Source organism: Oncorhynchus kisutch, linkage group LG10, assembly GCF_002021735.2.
Source record: "Oncorhynchus kisutch isolate 150728-3 linkage group LG10, Okis_V2, whole genome shotgun sequence".
Lineage (NCBI taxonomy): Eukaryota > Metazoa > Chordata > Actinopteri > Salmoniformes > Salmonidae > Oncorhynchus > Oncorhynchus kisutch.
This window is the reverse complement of record NC_034183.2, coordinates 9,298,324-9,318,385: the sequence shown is the minus strand read 5'-3', so window position 1 is coordinate 9,318,385 and position 20,062 is coordinate 9,298,324. Positions and strand designations below refer to the sequence as shown.

At 42.6% G+C, this 20,062-nt stretch overlaps 1 protein-coding gene across 6 annotated transcripts in view; it reads left to right on the top strand.

Annotated features, from left to right (window-relative positions):
* Nucleotides 1-19,519, top strand: part of LOC109897702 (inositol hexakisphosphate and diphosphoinositol-pentakisphosphate kinase 2-like) — a 68,652-nt gene extending 49,133 nt beyond the window's left edge. For 4 of the 6 annotated variants that reach the window (XM_020492226.2, XM_031833024.1, XM_031833026.1 and 1 more), the window contains 3 exons: nt 4,909-5,046; nt 5,479-5,601; nt 14,609-19,519. In XM_020492226.2, coding sequence (XP_020347815.2) covers nt 4,909-5,046; nt 5,479-5,601; nt 14,609-14,700 — 353 coding nt within the window. In that variant the 3' untranslated portion in view covers nt 14,701-19,519. Of the gene's footprint in view, nt 1-4,908; nt 5,047-5,478; nt 5,602-14,608 lie in introns of those variants that run through there. The other 2 variants (XM_031833025.1, XM_031833027.1) reach the window with 2 other exon arrangements.
* Nucleotides 19,520-20,062: the final 543 nt, after the last annotated feature.

Genomic DNA, 20,062 nt, shown 5'->3' with positions numbered 1-20,062 from the left:
CAGAGAGAGGGGGCATTCGCACAGAGAGAGGGGGCATTCGCACAGAGAGAGGGGGCATTCGCACAGAGAGAGGGGGCATTCGCACAGAGAGAGGGGGCATTCGCATAGAGAGGGACATAAAACCGAACTGCAACTACAAAACGAGCCCTCAATGTTTTTTGGTTACAACATGATTCACATAACCCTGTGCTATGGAAGAGAGACTGCAGTATACGTGTTGCTATACAGTACCCGTCTAAAGTCTGGACACACCTACTCATTCAAGGGTTTTTCTTTATTTTTCTTTACTTTTTGAAGAATCTAAAATATATTTTGATTTGTTTAACACTTTTTTTGGTTACAACATGATTCCATATGTGTTATTTCATAGTTTTGACGTCTTCACTATTTTTCTGCAATGTAGAAAATAGTTTTAAAAAATGTAAAAAACTTGAATGAGTAGGTGTGTCCAAACTTTTGACTGGTACTGTATGTGAACATGTGTCCACAAGAATACCCATTGAAAGGGAAATGGACCAATTTGAATTTTTTCCGTCTGTTCTACTGATCTCAAGTGAGTCATGTTGCTATGCACTGTGTTATGAAATATATGACTATGTTATCGGGGTCCAGGCAGTGGTTGGATGAGTTTGTCATGCATGAGTGAGTGCTGTGGTATCTCTCAAACAATGTTTTAGGACCTGAGCTGCTGTGGTATCTCTCAAACAATGTTTTAGGACCTGAGCTGCTGTGGTATCTCTCAAACAATGTTTTAGGACCTGAGCTGCTGTGGTATCTCTCAAACAATGTTTTAGGACCTGAGCTGCTGTGGTATCTCTCAAACAATGTTTTAGGACCTGAGCTGCTGTGGTATCTCTCAAACAATGTATTAGGACCTGAGCTGCTGTGGTATCTCTCAAACAATGTATAGGACCTGAGCTGCTGTGGTATCTCTCAAACAATGTATAGGACCTGAGCTGCTGTGGTATCTCTCAAACAATGTATAGGACCTGAGCTGCTGTGGTATCTCTCAAACAATGTATAGGACCTGAGCTGCTGTGGTATCTCTCAAACAATGTATTAGGACCTGAGCTGCTGTGGTATCTCTCAAACAATGTATAGGACCTGAGCTGCTGTGGTATCTCTCAAACAATGTATAGGACCTGAGCTGCTGTGGTATCTCTCAAACAATGTATAGGACCTGAGCTGCTGTGGTATCTCTCAAACAATGTATAGGACCTGAGCTGCTGTGGTATCTCTCAAACAATGTATAGGACCTGAGCTGCTGTGGTAAGAAAGTAAGTGGTTGAATTGAGAATTTTTGCCCGACACAATGACTTTACTGTTGGGGCTGTACAGATACAAGTCAATGTTTTGTGAAATGCGCTTGATTGTATTTTCCTGTAGCTAGGAGAATGACGAAGGAGAGGGGACACATTGAAACTGCAGACTCTGGGCCTGGCTCTCACCCAGTTAAACTGAGTGAATTTGGCATTGAATTCTAGGTAAATAGCAGTATTAACTATTTGGCCTGGATGCCAAGTGTCACGCCTGGATGAAGCCTGGCATCATCCCTACGGTGAAGCATGGTGGTGGCAGCATTATGCTGTGGGAATGTTTTTCAGCAGCAGGGACTGGGAGACTAGTCAGGATTGAGGGAAAAATAAATGGCGCAAAGTACAGAGAGATATTGATTTTAGATTAAGGCTGTAGCGTAGCAAAATGTGGATCAAGTCAAGAGGTCTGAATACTTTCCGAATGCACTGTAGGTACTACCCATATTACCAATAAGTCTCTCTTTTCCTGTTGTCTGGTATTCTGGTTGACCCTGAATACTTTCCGAATGCACTGTAGATACTACCCATATTACCCATAAGCCTCTGTTCCGGTTGTTGAACGTTCTATGAATTCCAGATTTCACCCTGTTTGGATTCTACATGAAAACATTGAGGGCTCGTTTTGTAGTTGCAGTTCGGTTTTATGTCTGGAAAGAAAGCCTTGTCCTTTCTTTGATTTTGAGAAGCCTTGTTTACTTACTGGTGATCGAGACCAGCAAGGAGGTGTTTTGACTGACATGCCTGTCATCTTCCAATGTGTATTACCCCATGAACATCAATGATGGAGAGACTGTAGCTCTGGACAGCGGTTAGATGTTTCTCCATCTGTCTTATCGAATGGATGGGAGAGAGCCTGGGACCTGCAGCCTCGTTTCTTTTTGAATGAGAGAGTCACAGCCTCTTTAATATTGTGAACATGCTGGCCCGCCTACAGCCTTTCACTACTCTTCCTCAGAGCCCTGAGACTAGCACCATGTAGCCCAGCTGCTGAAGGGGCTCTCCACTGACACGGTCCTCCTGTCTTGTTCCTCTGAACGGGGGCCATGGCCCTCTACCTGCAACAGTGCCCTTACACCGGTGCCTTCTTCCGGAACCGTCTGGTGTCCAGCCAAGACGTCCCAGAGTGCCTCTACGGTCGGACCCCCCTGTAGACCTCCCAGAGTGCCTCTACGGTCGGACCCCCCTGTAGACCTCCCAGAGTGCCTCTACGGTCGGACCCCCCTGTAGACCTCCCAGAGTGCCTCTACGGTCGGATCCCCCCTGTAGACCTCCCAGAGTGCCTCTACGGTCGGACCCCCCTGTAGACCTCCCAGAGTGCCTCTACGGTCGGACCCCCCTGTAGACCTCCCAGAGTGCCTCTACGGTCGCTTCTGTCCTCATTACTTTTTTATATCTAATTCACTGTCACTACATGACGTTTGTTGGCCTATTCCTTCATGTCATTCTGTTAACCTGTCTGTCTGTCTCTGCCTGAGAATGCAGCCGTGACAACTATAAAGGGAGTGTTCATTCTCCAATCGATGGGTCAATATCCCTTACTCATTTTGCTGCGGCTTTTAATCCAAAAGGATGTTTGCCAGCTTTCTCTTCCAGATCTTTACGGTGAAATGAGAAAGAAAAAAAGTCCCTGCTAGGTGGAAAAATGTCGATCTGCCCTTGAGAAAAGCACTTAACCCTAATTGGTCCAGGGTCTCCGTCAATATTGGCTGATCCCTGGTCATGACCCCGCTCTCCGAGGGCCGTGACCCCGCTCTCCGAGGGCGTCGCAGGGGAGTGCGATATGCAACAAAAACACATTTGCATTTCACACCACACATTTTCATATATTTGAAACAGGAAAAATATAAGCACCCCTTATTTGACCTTTTACAGTCCAGTTGGGTATTCTGACTGCCAAGATAGTTGCTCTACATATGGACACTTGATTGGAGTGATGTGGAGACTGCACTTTTGGTGGCCCTCCTGGCTACCATTGGAAATCCCTTCGCTCTCATGAATGTTGTTTTGGTATTTTGACCAGATTTAAGATCTGAGATCTGCGAAGAATATCTAGGTCATCTTGGCTCACCTCATTTTAATTGGCAGAGTAAGCGGTAGTCTGTCCTTAAACCACAGAGTTTTAGGGGAGTATCTGGCGCTTCTGCTTCCCTCTTTTAAGCCTACGCATCCCCACAGGAGAGTACTAGACATCAGCCCCAGAACTCTGTAGCTGGACAGGAAATCACTTGGTAGACTTGGAAGAGGTTGATAGGAATATTACATTTCCATAGGTAATTGACTGATAGGAATATTACATTTCCATAGGTAATTGACTGATAGGAATATTACATTTCCATAGGTAATTGACTGATAGGAATATTACATTTCCATAGGTAATTGACTGGGCACACTTGAATTGTCAAAGCCTGACGAGTATTTTTTTCTTCTCTCGTCTTACTTTATTTTTCCATTTCCCTCCTCCTACCACTTTTTTTTTCATTACATATCTTAATTCACTGCGTCTCTCTCCCTCTCTTGCTCTTCCACTCTGTTTCACGGGTAGTAAATTAATGGCGCAGTGTAGCATCAGTGTCTTCTGCTACATCTGGTGTGTGTGTGAGCTGAATGAAAGATCCTTACGGAGTGGTAGGCTGCAACACGTAGCGAGGGAGGGGTGGAGACAGAGCGAGGCAAGCAGAGGGAATGAAGGGGAAAGACAACAGAAAGATATAGATCTTATCAGGCCTTTCTCCACAGACGTCTGGGTTGATATTCTTTAGCGACGTTATCAGAGAATTTTAGGCAGGCAAAACGCTCTCATGTTGAACTCTGACCTTGTCTTGCCCAGGTGAATAATGATGCTGAAAACTGCTTCTGGTTGAAACTCGGCAAACTCAAAGACTCCACAAAAGGCTTCACCAATCACAACAACACTCTTTTGGGGGTTGGTGAAAGTCCATCCTGACCAAGTTGACTTGTTATTTGTGACATGAACACGTTGATTAATCTCAATGAAACTGTCAGTTGGTTGGGGAAGAAACATAATGGCGGAATACTGCAAAATGCGGGCCTTGGAAGCCATCTGTGCTAACCATCGAAGTGCAGTTGGGATTTAGGTTACAACAGTTGGACAGTTCGGGGAGAAGGCTGACAGCATGCATTCTGGGAAATGGATGACTGGATGACTCATTGCTTGACCTCATACATTCCTTGTTTTTGTGTGGTGCTGTCACTTCCATTGTGGTGTTATTTTGGGCTGCACTGTATGTCAAAGGATTGATTGGCTGCACAGGCCTGTTGGTGTGTGAAAAGCCTGTCGTCACACAACACAAGGCGTCAGGGCAGGACGTGTGTACTGTACGCCATTTCGAGACGCAAAGCCTGACCTTGGTCGATCTGCTCTATGGCTTGGTACTTTTGTGTGAATGACTGAATTTTGGCATGGTCCTTGCAGAGTGCCCTGGGGGACGCCCAATGTCTGTCTTTCTCCGTTGAGTGATGTCACATTGAAAGGGGGCGGGGCTACGTGCTATATTACTGTATCGCCACGTCTCACAGCTCAGATGGAAGGGTGGTGCCACCGTGTGTTTGTGTGTCTCCTCTCTGACTGCAGGCTTTGAAGGCTGCTCCATGGTGCCCTCTATCTACCCGCTGGAGACATTACACAACTCGCTGTCCCTCAAGCAGGTGGACAAGTTCCTCAATGCCGTGTGTGAGCATAGCAGCGATGCCCACGCCAAGACCATGAAAGGTAAGCATTCTAGTCAGAGACATGCATTTAGAGAGTTGGGCCATTGAAGTTTCTGCATTATGATGCATTTACATGAAACTACAACATTCTGTGGCAGCCATGTTAGCTCCTCCATTAACATTACATGGGGAATAGAATGTTGAGAATGAGCATTATGATGCATTTACATGAAACTACAACATTCATTCTAGGAACAACATACCTAGCCTCTACAATACAGACCTGATCCAAGATCTGTTTGTGCTGTCGTACCAACTCCTATGGCCATTGGCCTGATAATGACCATAAGTGTTGGCAAGATTGGAGAAACAGATCTGGGACCAGGCAAACAAATGAATATATTTGGTGTCAGTCATCATTGTCTTTCTCAGTGGCATATAATACATCCACCTTTTATGATGTTTAGTAGCGAACATGATCGTTTCCCTCCAGCTCTCTCTGCCTTGTTCGACACGTCGAGTCAGGGGTACAGCCAGACACACATCTACCCCCACCCACCGAAAGCCCTGTCCTCCTCAGAAACTCCTGTCCGGTCCCCCGAATGCCCACTTTGGTGTGAGTATAGCGACGCCCACGTTCTTCAGTGTTCATCCATATTTCTTTAAAACATATCTAGCTCTTTTAAATGTGAGAATATTAAACGCTAAACTAAATACCAAGCCTCTCCAGGTTCTCCTTCACCCAAATCCAGATAGCAGATGTTCTGAAAGAGCTGCAAAACCTGGACCCGTACAAATCAGCTGGGCTTGACAATCTGGACCCTCTATTTCTGAAACTATCTGCCACCATTGTCGCAACCCCTATTACCAGCCTGTTCAACCTCTCTTTCATCTCGTCTGAGATCCCCAAGGATTGGAAAGCTGCCGCAGTCATCCCCCTCTTCAAAGGGGGAGACACCCTGGACCCAAACTGTTACAGACCTATATCCATCCTGCCCTGCCTATCTAAGGTCTTCGAAAGCCAAGTCAACAAACAGGTCACTGACCATCTCGAATCCCACCGTACCTTCTCCGCTGTGCAATCTGGTTTCCGAGCCGGTCATGGGTGCACCTCAGCCACACTCAAGGTACTAAACGATATCATAACCGCCATCGATAAAAGACAGTACTGTGCAGCCGTCTTCATCGACCTTGCCAAGGCTTTCGACTCTGTCAATCACCATATTCTTATCGGCAGACTCAGTAGCCTCGGTTTTTCGGATGACTGCCTTGCCTGGTTCACCAATTACTTTGCAGACAGAGTTCAGTGTGTCAAATCGGAGGGCATGCTGTCCGGTCCTCTGGCAGTCTCTATGGGGGTGCCACAGGGTTCAATTCTCGGGCCGACTCTTTTCTCTGTGTATATCAATGATGTTGCTCTTGCTGCGGGCGATTCCCTGATCCACCTCTACGCAGACGACACCATTCTATATACTTTCGGCCCGTCTTTGGACACTGTGCTATCTAACCTCCAAACAAGCTTCAATGCCATACAACACTCCTTCCGTGGCCTCCAACTGCTCTTAAACGCTAGTAAAACCAAATGCATGCTTTTCAACCGGTCGCTGCCTGCACCTGCATGCCCGACTAGCATCACCACCCTGGATGGTTCCGACCTAGAATATGTGGACGTCTATAAGTACCTAGGTGTCTGGCTAGACTGCAAACTCTCCTTCCAGACTCATATCAAACATCTCCAATCGAAAATCAAATCAAGAGTCGGCTTTCTATTCCGCAACAAAGCCTCCTTCACTCACGCCGCCAAGCTTACCCTAGTAAAACTGACTATCCTACCGATCCTCGACTTCTGCGATGTCATCTACAAAATGGCTTCCAACACTCTACTCAGCAAACTGGATGCAGTCTATCACAGTGCCATCCGTTTTGTCACTAAAGCACCTTATACCACCCACCACTGCGACTTGTATGCTCTAGTCGGCTGGCCCTCGCTACATATTCGTCGCCAGACCCACTGGCTCCAGGTCATCTACAAGTCTATGCTAGGTAAAGCTCGGCCTTATCTCAGCTCACTGGTCACGATGGCAACACCCATCCGTAGCACGCGCTCCAGCAGGTGTATCTCACTGATCATCCCTAAAGCCAACACCTCATTTGGCCGCCTTTCGTTCCAGTACTCTGCTGCCTGTGACTGGAACGAATTGCAAAAATCGCTGAAGTTGGAGACTTTTATCTCCCTCACCAACTTCAAACATCAGCTATCTGAGCAGCTAACCGATCGCTGCAGCTGTACATAGTCTATTGGTAAATAGCCCACCCTTTTCACCTACCTCATCCCCATACTGTTTTTATTTATTTACTTTTCTGCTCTTCTGCACACCAATATCTCTACCTGTACATGACCATCTGATCATTTATCACTCCAGTGTTAATCTGCAAAATTGTAATTATTTGCCTACCTCCTCATGCCTTCTGCACACATTGTATATAGACTCCCCCTTTGGTTTCTACTGTGTTATTGACTTGTTAATTGTTTACTCCATGTGTAACTCTTTGTTGTATGCTCACACTGCTATGCTTTATCTTGGCCAGGTCGCAGTTGCAAATGAGAACTTGTTCTCAACTAGCCTACCTGGTTAAATAAAGGTGAAATAAAATAAAATTAACATCACCGTACTGTACTTGTACCACAGAGTAATATGCTGCGTTCTTTTGAGTACCAATTAGCTACAGTAAGTCAACCTGGCAGTCTGGCACCTCTGCTTCTCAAAATGTTTAGATTTTCCTGTTTAGTATAGTAAACATTCTGTTTTGCTGGTTAAAGCCAGGTTTTTCTGGTTGGTTTCCAACATCTCACAACCTAGATCCTAAATGTTTAATCTTGTGAATGAAGTTTATTTAGTGAGTTACAGTAGATGCATATGCAAATCTTTACAATCAACGCAGGTTCAGGTGCATGTCAGTCCGACCACAACCCCGTGGGTAGGTTAGTTTGAGATTACACCCACTCAGTCCCTTCAGATGTAAAAACATCAAAGTGATGCTAAGGGCTAGGGAAAAGGGTTCGTTTTAGGACTCAACACTACAGTAGTAATGCACATCTCCATTGTCCTAGAACACGGTTGTGTTCAGTGGGGCAACAGAGAATGTTTTAGGACTCAACACTACAGTAGTAATGCACATCTCCATTGGTGTTCAGTGGGGCAACAGAATGTTTTAGGACTCAACACTACAGTAGTAATGCACATCTCCATTGGTGTTCAGTGGGGCAACAGAGAATGTTTTAGGACTCAACACTACAGTAGTAATGCACATCTCCATTGGTGTTCAGTGGGGCAACAGAGAATGTTTTAGGACTCAACACTACAGTAGTAATGCACATCTCCATTGGTGTTCAGTGGGGCAACAGAGAATGTTTTAGGACTCAACACTACAGTAGTAATGCACATCTCCATTGTCCTAGAACACGGTGGTGTTCAGTGGGGCGTGATGCTAAGGGCTAGGGAAAAGGGTTTGTTTTAACACTACAGTAGTAATGCACATCTCCATTGGTGTTCAGTGGGGCAACAGAGAATATTTTAAAACAAAATGATTGTCTTATTGAACAGTCCGTTTGGAGTCTATTGTTGCCTAATGGTTACCATGCCAACCAGCACCAGAGACAGAGGTTTCCCAGAGCAGGACATATAAAAAGCCTAAAACTGTCAGATTAACTAAATAAGAGCGCTGTGTTTTAGTCTTTCTTTGCCAAGAAGAGAGGCGCTATCAATTTAAGACTCCTGTAAAGTAGGACTCGGGATAATAACCCCGAGTCCTAACCTAATAACCCCCCCCCCCCCCCTTAGTTTTATCTAGCCATCTCTGCCTCGCCGCTGGGGTCCATTGTTGTCGGTGCCCCCCCCCCCCCCTCCAGTGGGGATTAATTTGGTCCTTCACCAGTCTTTTAGTTTCAACAGCTGCTGTGAGCTTCTTTATCTCTGTCACGCTCTTTCTGTCTCTCCTTTATTGCTGTCTCTCTCTTTCTGTCTCTCCTTTATCGCTGTCTCTCTCTTTCTCTCTTTCTCCTTTATCTCTCTCTCTTTCTGTCTCTCCTTTCTCTCTTATCTCTCTTTCTCTCTCCTTTCTCTCTCCTTTATCTCTCTCTCTCCTTTATCTCTTTCTGTCTCTCTTTCTTTCTCCTTTATCTCTCCTTTCTCTCTCTTTCTCTCTCTCCTTTCTCTCTCTTTCTCTCTCTCCTTTCTCTCTCTTTCTGTCTCTCTCCTTTATCTATCTCTCTTTCTGTCTCTCTCCTTTATCTGTCTCTCTTTCTGTCTCTCTCTCCTTTCTCTCTCTTTCTGTCTCTCTCCTTTCTTTCTTTCTTTCTGTCTCTCTCTTTCTGTCTTTCTCCTTTCTGTCTCTCTCCTTTATCGCTCTCTCTTTCTGTCTCCTTTATCGCTCTCTCTTTCTGTCTCCTTTATCTCTCTCTCTTTCTGTCACTCTCCTTTCTGTCTCCTTGCTGTCTCTTTCTGTCTCTCCTTTCTCTCTTTCTGTCTCTCCTTTCTCTGTCTTTCTCCTTTCTCTGTCTCTTATCTCTGTCTTTCTCTCTTCTGTCTCTCTCCTTTATCTCTGTCTTTCTCTCTTTGTCTCTCTCCTTTATCTCTGTCTTTCTCTCTTTCTGTCTCTCCTTTATCTCTGTCTTTCTCTCTTTCTGTCTCTCTCCTTTATCTGTCTCTCTCTCTTTCTGTCTCTTTCCTTTATCTCTCTCTTTCTGTCTCTTTCCTTTTTCTGTCTCTCTTTTTGTCTCTCTCCTTTATCTCTCTCTCTTTTTGTCTCTCTCCTTTATCTCTCTCTCTTTTTGTCTCTCTCCTTTATCTCTCTCTCTCTTTTTGTCTCTCTCCTTTATCTCTCTCTCTTTCTGTCTCTTTCCTTTATCTCTCTCTCTTTTGTCTCTTTCCTTTATCTCTCTCTCTTTTTGTCTCTCTCCTTTATCTCTCTCTCTTTCTGTCTCTCCTTTATCTCTCTCTCTTTCTGTCTCTCTCCTTTATCTCTCTCTCTTTCTGTCTCTCTCCTTTCTGTCTCTCTCTCTTTCTGTCTCTCTCCTTTCTGTCTCTCTATTGCTGTCTCTCTCCTTTATCGCTCTCTCTTTCTGTCTCCTTTATCTCTCTCTCTCTTTCTGTCACTCTCTTTTCTTTGTCTCTCTCCTTTCTGTCTCCTTTCTCTGTCTCTTTCTGTCTCTCTCCTTTCTCTGTCTCTCTCTTTCATCTGTCTCTCTCTTTTCTCTGTCTCTTATCTCTGTCCTTTCTCCTTTCTCCGTCTCTCCTTTATCTCTGTCTTTCTCTCTTTCTCTCTTTCTGTCTCTCTTTCTCTCTCTCCTTTATCTCTGTCTTTCTCCTTTCTCTCTCTCCTTTATCTCTGTCTTTCTCCTTTCTCTGTCTCTCCTTTATATATCTCTCTTTTTGTCTCTCTCCTTATCTCTCTCTTTCTGTCTCTCCTTTATCTCTCTCTCTTTCTGTCTTTCTCCTTTCTGTCTCTCTCCTTTATCTCTGTCTTTCTCTCTTTCTGTCTCTCTTTCTCTCTCTCCTTTATCTCTCTCTCTTTTTGTCTCTCTCCTTTATCTCTCTCTCTTTTTGTCTCTCTCCTTTATCTCTCTCTCTTTCTGTCTCTTTCCTTTATCTCTCTCTCTTTTTGTCTCTTTCCTTTATCTCTCTCTCTTTTTGTCTCTCCTTTATCTCTCTCTCTTTTTGTCTCTCTCCTTTATCTCTCTCTCTTTCTGTCTCTCCTTTATCTCTCTCTCTTTCCGTCTCTCTCCTTTATCTCTCTCTCTTTCTGTCTCTCTCCTTTCTGTCTCTCTCTCTTTCTGTCTCTCTCTCTTTATCTCTCTTTCTGTCTCTCTCCTTTCTGTCTCTCTATTGCTGTCTCTCTCCTTTATCGCTCTCTCTTTCTGTCTCCTTTATCTCTCTCTCTCTTTCTGTCACTCTCTTTTCTTTGTCTCTCTCCTTTCTGTCTCCTTTCTCTGTCTCTTTCTGTCTCTCTCCTTTCTCTGTCTCTCTCTTTCATCTGTCTCTCTTTTCTCTGTCTCTTATCTCTGTCTTTCTCCTTTCTCCGTCTCTCCTTTATCTCTGTCTTTCTCTCTTTCTGTCTCTCTTTCTCTCTCTCCTTTATCTCTGTCTTTCTCCTTTCTCTCTCTCCTTTATCTCTGTCTTTCTCCTTTCTCTGTCTCTCCTTTATATATCTCTCTTTTTGTCTCTCTCCTTATCTCTCTCTCTTTCTGTCTCTCCTTTCTGTCTCTCTCCTTTATCTCTGTCTTTCTCTCTTTCTGTCTCTCTTTCTCTCTCTCCTTTATCTCTGTCTTTCTCCTTTCTCTGTCTCTTTCTGTCTCTCTCCTTTCTCTGTCTCTCTCTTTCATCTGTCTCTCTCTTTCTGCCTCTCTCCTTTATCTCTGTCTTTCTCGCTTTCTGTCTCTCTCCTTTATCTCTGTCTTTCTCTCTTTCTGTCTCTCTCCTTTATCTCTCTCTCTTTCTGTCTCTCTCCTTTCTATCTCTCTCTCTTTCTGTCTCTCTCTCTTTCTGTCTCTCTCTCTTTCTGTCTCTCTCCTTTCTGTCTCTCTCTCTTTCTGTCTCTCTCTCTTTCTGTCTCTCTCTCTTTCTGTCTCTCTCTCTTTCTGTCTCTCTCTTTCTGTCTCTCTCCTTTATCTCTCTTTCTGTCTCTCTCATCTCTCTTTCTGTCTCTCTCCTTTATCGCTCTCTCTTTCTGTCTCCTTTATCTCTCTCTCTTTCTGTCACTCTCCTTTCTTTGTCTCTCTCCTTTCTGTCTCTCTCCTATCTCTGTCTCTCTCTTTCATCTGTCTTTCTGCCTCTCTCCTTTATCTCTGTCTTTCTCTTTTCTCTGTCTCTTATCTGTCTTTCTCCTTTCTCCGTCTCTCCTTTATCTCTGTCTTTCTCTCTTTCTGTCTCTCTCCTTTATCTCTGTCTTTCTCTCTTTCTGTCTCTCTTTCTCTCTCTCCTTTATCTCTGTCTTTCTCTCTTTCTGTCTCTCTCCTTTCTCTCTTTCTCTCTTTCTGTCTCTCTCCTTTATCTCTCTTTCTCTCTTTCTGTCTCTCTCTATCTCTCTTTCTGTCTCTCTCTCTTTCTGTCTCTCTATTTCTGTCTCTCTCCTTTATCTCTCTTTCTGTCTCTCTCCTTTCTGTCTCTCTCCTTTCTGTCTCTCGCCTTTATCGCTCTCTCTTTCTGTCTCTCTCCTTTATCGCTCTCTCTTTCTGTCTCCTTTATCTCTCTCTCTTTCTGTCACTCTCCTTTCTTTGTCTCTCTCCTTTCTGTCTCCTTTCTCTGTCTCTTTCTGTCTCTCTCCTTTCTCTGTCTCTCTCTTTCATCTGTCTCTCTTTCTGCCTCTCTCCTTTATCTCTGTCTCTCTCCTTTCTGTCTCTCTCTCTTTCTGTCTCTCTCCTTTCTGTCTCTCTCTCTTTCTGTCTCTCTATTTCTGTCTCTCTCCTTTATCTCTCTTTCTGTCTCTCTCCTTTCTGTCTCTCTCCTTTCTGTCTCTCTCCTTTCTGTCTCTCTCCTTTATCGCTCTCTCTTTCTGTCTCCTTTATCTCTCTCTCTTTCTGTCACTCTCCTTTCTTTGTCTCTCTCCTTTCTGTCTCCTTTCTCTGTCTCTCTCCTTTCTCTGTCTCTCTCTTTCATCTGTCTCTCTCTTTCTGCCTCTCTCCTTTATCTCTGTCTTTCTCCTTTCTCCGTCTCTCCTTTATCTCTCTCTCTTTCTGTCACTCTCCTTTCTTTGTCTCTCTCCTTTCTGTCTCCTTTCTCTGTCTCTCTCCTTTCTCTGTCTCTCTCTTTCATCTGTCTCTCTCTTTCTGCCTCTCTCCTTTATCTCTGTCTTTCTCCTTTCTCCGTCTCTCCTTTATCTCTCTCTCTTTCTGTCACTCTCCTTTCTTTGTCTCTCTCCTTTCTGTCTCCTTTCTCTGTCTCTTTCTGTCTCTCTCCTTTCTCTGTCTCTCTCTTTCATCTGTCTCTCTTTCTGCCTCTCTCCTTTATCTCTGTCTCTCTCCTTTCTGTCTCTCTCTCTTTCTGTCTCTCTCCTTTCTGTCTCTCTCTCTTTCTGTCTCTCTATTTCTGTCTCTCTCCTTTATCTCCCTTTCTGTCTCTCTCCTTTCTGTCTCTCTCCTTTCTGTCTCTCTCCTTTCTGTCTCTCTCCTTTATCGCTCTCTCTTTCTGTCTCCTTTATCTCTCTCTCTTTCTGTCACTCTCCTTTCTTTGTCTCTCTCCTTTCTGTCTCCTTTCTCTGTCTCTCTCCTTTCTCTGTCTCTCTCTTTCATCTGTCTCTCTCTTTCTGCCTCTCTCCTTTATCTCTGTCTTTCTCCTTTCTCCGTCTCTCCTTTATCTCTCTCTCTTTCTGTCACTCTCCTTTCTTTGTCTCTCTCCTTTCTGTCTCCTTTCTCTGTCTCTCTCCTTTCTCTGTCTCTCTCTTTCATCTGTCTCTCTCTTTCTGTCTCTCTCCTTTATCTCTGTCTTTCTCTCTTTCTGTCTCTCTTTCTCTCTCTCTCTCCTTTCTCTGTCTTTCTCTCTCTCTCTCCTTTCTCTGTCTTTCTCCTTTCTCTGTCTCTCCTTTATATCTCTGTCTCTTTCCTTTATCTCTCTCTCTTTTTGTCTCTCTCCTTTATCTCTCTCTCTTTCTGTCTCTCCTTTATCTCTCTCTCTTTCATCTGTCTCTCTCTTTCTGCCTCTCTCCTTTATCTCTGTCTCTTATCTCTGTCTTTCTCCTTTCTCTGTCTCGCTCCTTTATCTCTGTCCCTCTCTTTCTGTCTCCCTCCTTTATTTCTGTCTCTCTCTTTCTCTCTTCTGTCTCTCTCCTTTATCTCTCTCTCTTTCTCCTTTCTCTGTCTCACTCCTTTATCTCTTTCGCTCTCGCCCCAAAATTGAACTTGCAGTAACCATAGCTTTATCTGTCTCTCTTCAGTCTTAATAACCCATGTAATGTTTATTAGGGTGTAGAGGAGGAGTAGAAAGCATGCTGGAGGTTAGAAGTGTCCCTCTGATGAATAGCAGCTTTGTTCTCATTTGAGTGTGGCGTGACATTTGTTTATTTTCTCACTAGACTCTGTAGACTGAATTCATTGCAGAAGGTAAACAGTTTTACGGGAAATTAGATATACGTCTGTGATTTGTATATGTATGGAAACAAATTAGATTCACGGTAGAGTTTGGCCCAGCGGTAGAGTTTGGCCCAGCGGTAGAGTTTGGCCCAGCGGTAGAGTTTGGCCCAGCGGTAGAGTTTGGCCCAGCGGTAGAGTTTGGCCCAGCGGTAGAGTTTGGCCCAGCGGTAGAGTTTGGCCCAGCGGTAGAGTTTGGCCCAGCGGTAGAGTTTGGCCCAGCGGTAGAGTTTGGCCCAGCGGTAGAGTTTGGCCCAGCGGTAGAGTTTGGCCCAGCGGTAGAGTTTGGCCCAGCGGTAGAGTGACTGATATTACACTTCAAATTTGATATGTTGTTTAATAATGTTTGACGCATTGTAAATAATCATCTGTTTTTAATTGACTTACATGTATAAATGAAGGTACATTACTTGTTTATGTTCATGTTTGTGTGGGTCTCTCTCTCTCTCTTTTTCTTTGTGTGTGTGTGTGTGTGTGTGTGTGTGTGTGTGTGTGTGTGCAGACAGCAGTGGCCCCTCTAGCACAGTGTTCAGTGGAAGATCCTCTTCCCCCACCTCAGTGAACCCAGACAAAAATGTCAGCTTCAGTGAGTAGACCACAGCCCCCTCACCAGATCCCACAGAGAAACTAGAGGACAACACAACACCTGGATCCACTCCCTATTAACCCATCTGTCCACCCATCTGTCCACCCATCTGTCCACCCATTTGTCCACCCACCCAGCCATTCATCCATCCACACTGTGACTTCTACCCGTCTGTGAGTGCTTTCAAACTAATCACAGTCACATACAGTGCTGGACCCTAAGGACCGCCAGTCTCATTTTGTGGACAAAAACAAACCAAAACCCACTGGCCCCTCCCCTCAGGCGGATGTGTGTCCAACCAACACTCTGCCCCAGTTGAGCGACAGCGAGGGGAGCCTATCCCCAGGCTCCTTTGCAATGTATAGACGGACCTGAGGCTGGATGCATCCCTGCCGTCTGTCCTGAATTCAGATTGTGCTGTCCTGCCGCCTGTCCTGAATTCAGATAGTGCTGTCCTGAATTCAGCTTGTGCTGTCCTGCCGTCTGTCCTGAATTCAGATAGTGCTGTCCTGAATTCAGATTGTGCTGTCCTGCCGTCTGTCCTGAATTCAGATTGTGCTGTCCTGAATTCAGATTGTGCTGTCCTGAATTCAGATTGTGCTGTCCTGCCGTCTGTCCTGAATTCAGATTGTGGCTGCTGATTAGAGACGATGGGAGAAACAGGAGCTGATTATTTCCATGCTTCATCCAAATCCTATTCTATATGGAACTGCACACACAAAATGTGTCGGTGCACGAGTACCTCCTCTCTCAGAGGAGGGAGGCAGGTTGTGCATTTTCAATCAGAGCTGACCATATTCTTTGGAACACAGAGATAGTTGAGCCAGTTGATTAAATATGAACTATTTTCTCCAGTGTTGTTGGTGTTGTCCCCTTTTCCTTGTAAACTGTTTGGGTTGCCGTACTTTACATGATTTTGGGGGGAAAGGGTACAATACAATGGGGATACTATTTCCTGTCATTGTCTACACAGCATTTTCATACCACTTTGTCGCAAAATAACAACTCCTTCTATACACATACTGGTTCTGTTTTAAGTGTAAAAGATATTTCATACACCTCCTTCAACCTACCAAACATATAAACAATACACGTGCCTCAACTCCCTTACAACGAGAATCAGTGTTACTGAATGTATTTTTACAATGTTTCAAGGGTAAACCACTCCAGAGGAAGTAGCTGACTGTCTTTTAGGCTACTTCAGTCTGTACTGCATCCTGTCCTCATACTAGTTTAAACATGTCTGCTGTTTTGCCATAGTTAAGTGTTTTAATATGAATTTAAACGATTCTATATCATATGTTGTAATGTATATTATTTTGCCATCTGTGTTGCACCTGAGAAGATGATAATAAACGTATATTGAATATGTAATTAGGGCTAAAAAATAAAATAAAAATGAGATGGGAGGGATCCGTTAAATCGTTTATACAAAACATATCGTTATGAATACAACTTCATACAAAACATATCGTTATGAAGACAACTTCATACAAAACACATCGTTATGAATACAACTTCATACAAAACACATCGTTATGAAGACAACTTCATACAAAACATATCGTTATGAAGACAACTTCATACAAAACACATCGTTATGAAGACAACTTCATACAAAACACATCGTTATGAATACAACTTCATACAAAACACATCGTTATGAATACAACTTCATACAAAACGTATCGTTATGAATACAACTTCATACAAAACGTATCGTTATGAAGACAACTTCATACAAAACACATCGATATGAATACAACTTCATACAAAACATATCGTTATGAATACAACTTCATACAAAACACATCGTTATGAATACAACTTCATACAAAACATATCGTTATGAAGACAACTTCATACAAAACACATCGTTATGAATACAACTTCATACAAAACACATCGTTATGAAGACAACTTCATACAAAACATATCGTTATGAATACAACTTCATACAAAACGTATCGTTATGAATACAACTTCATACAAAACGTATCGTTATGAAGACAACTTCATACAAAACACATCGATATGAATACAACTTCATACAAAACACATCGTTATGAATACAACTTCATACAAAACACATCGTTATGAATACAACTTCATACAAAACGTATCGTTTGAAGACAACTTCATACAAAACACATCGTTATGAATACAACTTCATACAAAACATATCGTTATGAAGACAACTTCATACAAAACATATCGTTATGAAGACAACTTCATACAAAACACATCGTTATGAATACAACTTCATACAAAACGTATCGTTATGAAGACAACTTCATACAAAACACATCGTTATGAATACAACTTCATACAAAACACATCGTTATGAAGACAACTTCATACAAAACACATCGTTATGAAGACAACTTCATACAAAACACATAGTTATGAAGACAACTTCATACAAAACGTATCGTTATGAAGACAACTTCATACAAAACGTATCGTTATGAAGACAACTTCATACAAAACATATCGTTATGAATACAACTTCATACAAAACATATCGTTATGAATACAACTTCATACAAAACACATCGTTATGAAGACAACTTCATACAAAACGTATCGTTATGAAGACAACTTCATACAAAACGTATCGTTATGAAGACAACTTCATACAAAACATATCGTTATGAAGACAACTTCATACAAAACACATTGTTATGAATACAACTTCATACAAAACATATCGTTATGAATACAACTTCATACAAAACGTATCGTTATGAAGACAACTTCATACAAAACACATCGTTATGAATACAACTTCATACAAAACATATCTTTATGAATACAACTTCATACAAAATGTGTTTTTTTTTTTGTGTGTGTACAGTGCCATGACATTCTTGCCATAATTCTCAGAATTGTAAACCTGAAACGTTTCAATAGATTATGAAGAGAACATGCTTGTCATTGTGTTTTGTAGTTTGTATGTCGTCTTGTATGCTATCTCAAGGATGCTCTCAACTGCACTCATGCAGACCTACCGCAGCACTGCTGAATCTGTACAACACACTGCTGAATCTGTACAACACACTGCTGAATCTGTACAACACACTGCTGAATCTGTACAACACACTGCTGAATCTGTACAACAAACCTTTCTTTGACTTTACTTCACATTGTTTTTTATCGTGATAGTAATGATTTATTTAACGATTTGGTGTTTTTGTAGGTGAAATTTAGGGCTGTATTTGTGATTTTACTTCATGTGGCATGTAATGTCAGCCAAAGACATGTTGATGCTGTGTAGAATCCTCTCCTTAGACTTTCAAAATAGAATACCAAGGTTGTTTTATTAAAAGTCATATCGGCTCTCTGAAGGTTGTGTTTCTCCATTAAGCTCAGGCATTACAAATCCATTTTAACTAGTCTGATGGGTGCACAAGTTTGTGTGTGTGTGGGCATGCGGGTGTGTGTGGGTATAGCAAGGTTTACTATCATATTATAAAGGCCTCAAACTCAACTCTGGACCTCGAAGCCAGTTCCATTGCATTATTTCATTGTTCCCCCTCTAATCAGGGACTGGTTTAGACCTGGGACACCAGGTGGGTGAAATTAATTATCAGGTAGAACAGAAACCCAGCAGGCTCCGGACCTCGTAGGGTCAGAGTTGAATACCCCTGTTCTAGAGGATGATATGCTCACAGTGTCTTCACACATCAGATCACAAAATACAGCTGGCTTCCATTAGTACTCTCCGAAAGACGGAGAGATATTTAACGGCCCTGTTTTTATACTATATTGTTCAACAGCTGATGAAACTAACACTGAAGAAGTGTGAAACAATGTGATCAGTGTTATTTCCTGATAATTACTGGTTGAAAATACAAAAACGACACAGGACCTTCTGGTCAGCAGGTTTTCATGGGCGGAGTCTCGGTTTTCCATGGTGACATCACCATGCGGTAAATTGGTTAAAGGCCCAGTGCAGTCAAAAAGACGTGATATACCTGTGTTTATTTATATATACTGTATGTATGTGTGTATATATTTATATTGAACAAAAATATAAATGCGACAATTTCAAATATTTTACTGAGTTACAGTTCATATATTGAAATCATTCATTAGGTCATAATCTATGGATTTCACATGACTGGTAATACATTCATTAGGCCCTAATCTATGGATTTCACATGACTGGGAATACATTCATTAGGCCCTAATCTATGGATTTCACATGACTGGGAATACATTCATTAGGCCATAATCTATGGATTTCACATGACTGGGAATACATTCATTAGGCCATAATCTATGGATTTCACATGATTGGTAATACAGATGTGCATCTGTTGGTCACAGATACCTTTAAAAAAAAAGGGAGGGAGGGGTGTGGATCAGAAAACCAGTCAATATCTGGTGTGACCACTGTTTGCCTCATGCAGCACAACACAACTATTTTGCATAGAGTTGATTAGGTTGTTGATTGTGGCCTGTGGAATGTTGTCCCACTCCTCTTCAATGGCTGTGAACAGTTGCTGGATATTGGCGGGAAATGGAACGCGCTGTCGTACAAGACGATCCAGAGACATCTGTGGCATTGTGTTGTGTGACAAAACTGGCCTTTTATTGTCCCCAGCACAAGGTGCACCTGTGTAATGATCATGCTGTTTAATCAGCGTCTTGATATGTCACACCTGTCAATTGGATGGATTATTTTTGGCAAAGTAGAAATGCTCACTAACAGGGATGTAAACAAATTTGTGCACAACATTTTAGAAAAATAAGCTTTTTGTGCATATGCAAGATTTCTGGGATCTGTTATTGAAGCTCATTAAACATGGGTCCAACACTTTACATGTTGTGTTTTTATATTTTTTGTTCAGTATTTCCACACTGAGGTTGGAATAATATTGTAAAAACTATAATGCCCTTTTAGTGTAAGAGCTGTTTGGAGAGAAAAAAAACATCTGAAATGTCAGCCTCTTTTGGTGGGATTGAGTCTTGGCCTGCCTGGTGACATCACAAAGGCAGTACATTTTTTAATAGACCAATTAGAAAGAGTTCTGCCAATAACAGCTAGTTTTCAGTTTTCCAACTCACATCACCCCCATACAGTCCTAGCAAAATTCTTGCTTTGCTAAAATGCCATTTTTTTGTTGCCAATTTTAGTGGAGCTCTATTATAGTACGGTACTTAACTGTTACCCAGAAATGATTTGGTATTGCTATAAAAACATCTCCATTGACCCTTTACCGAGCCTTTATTGTACGATTCAGGAATGCCCACACAGATTTAATGCAACATTTACAGAATCAAGAGAAAGACCGAAGCCACTGAAGTTGCTATGTTTATCATGATCACCAACGATCCTGAAGGCTATAAAGACAAACTCCTTCA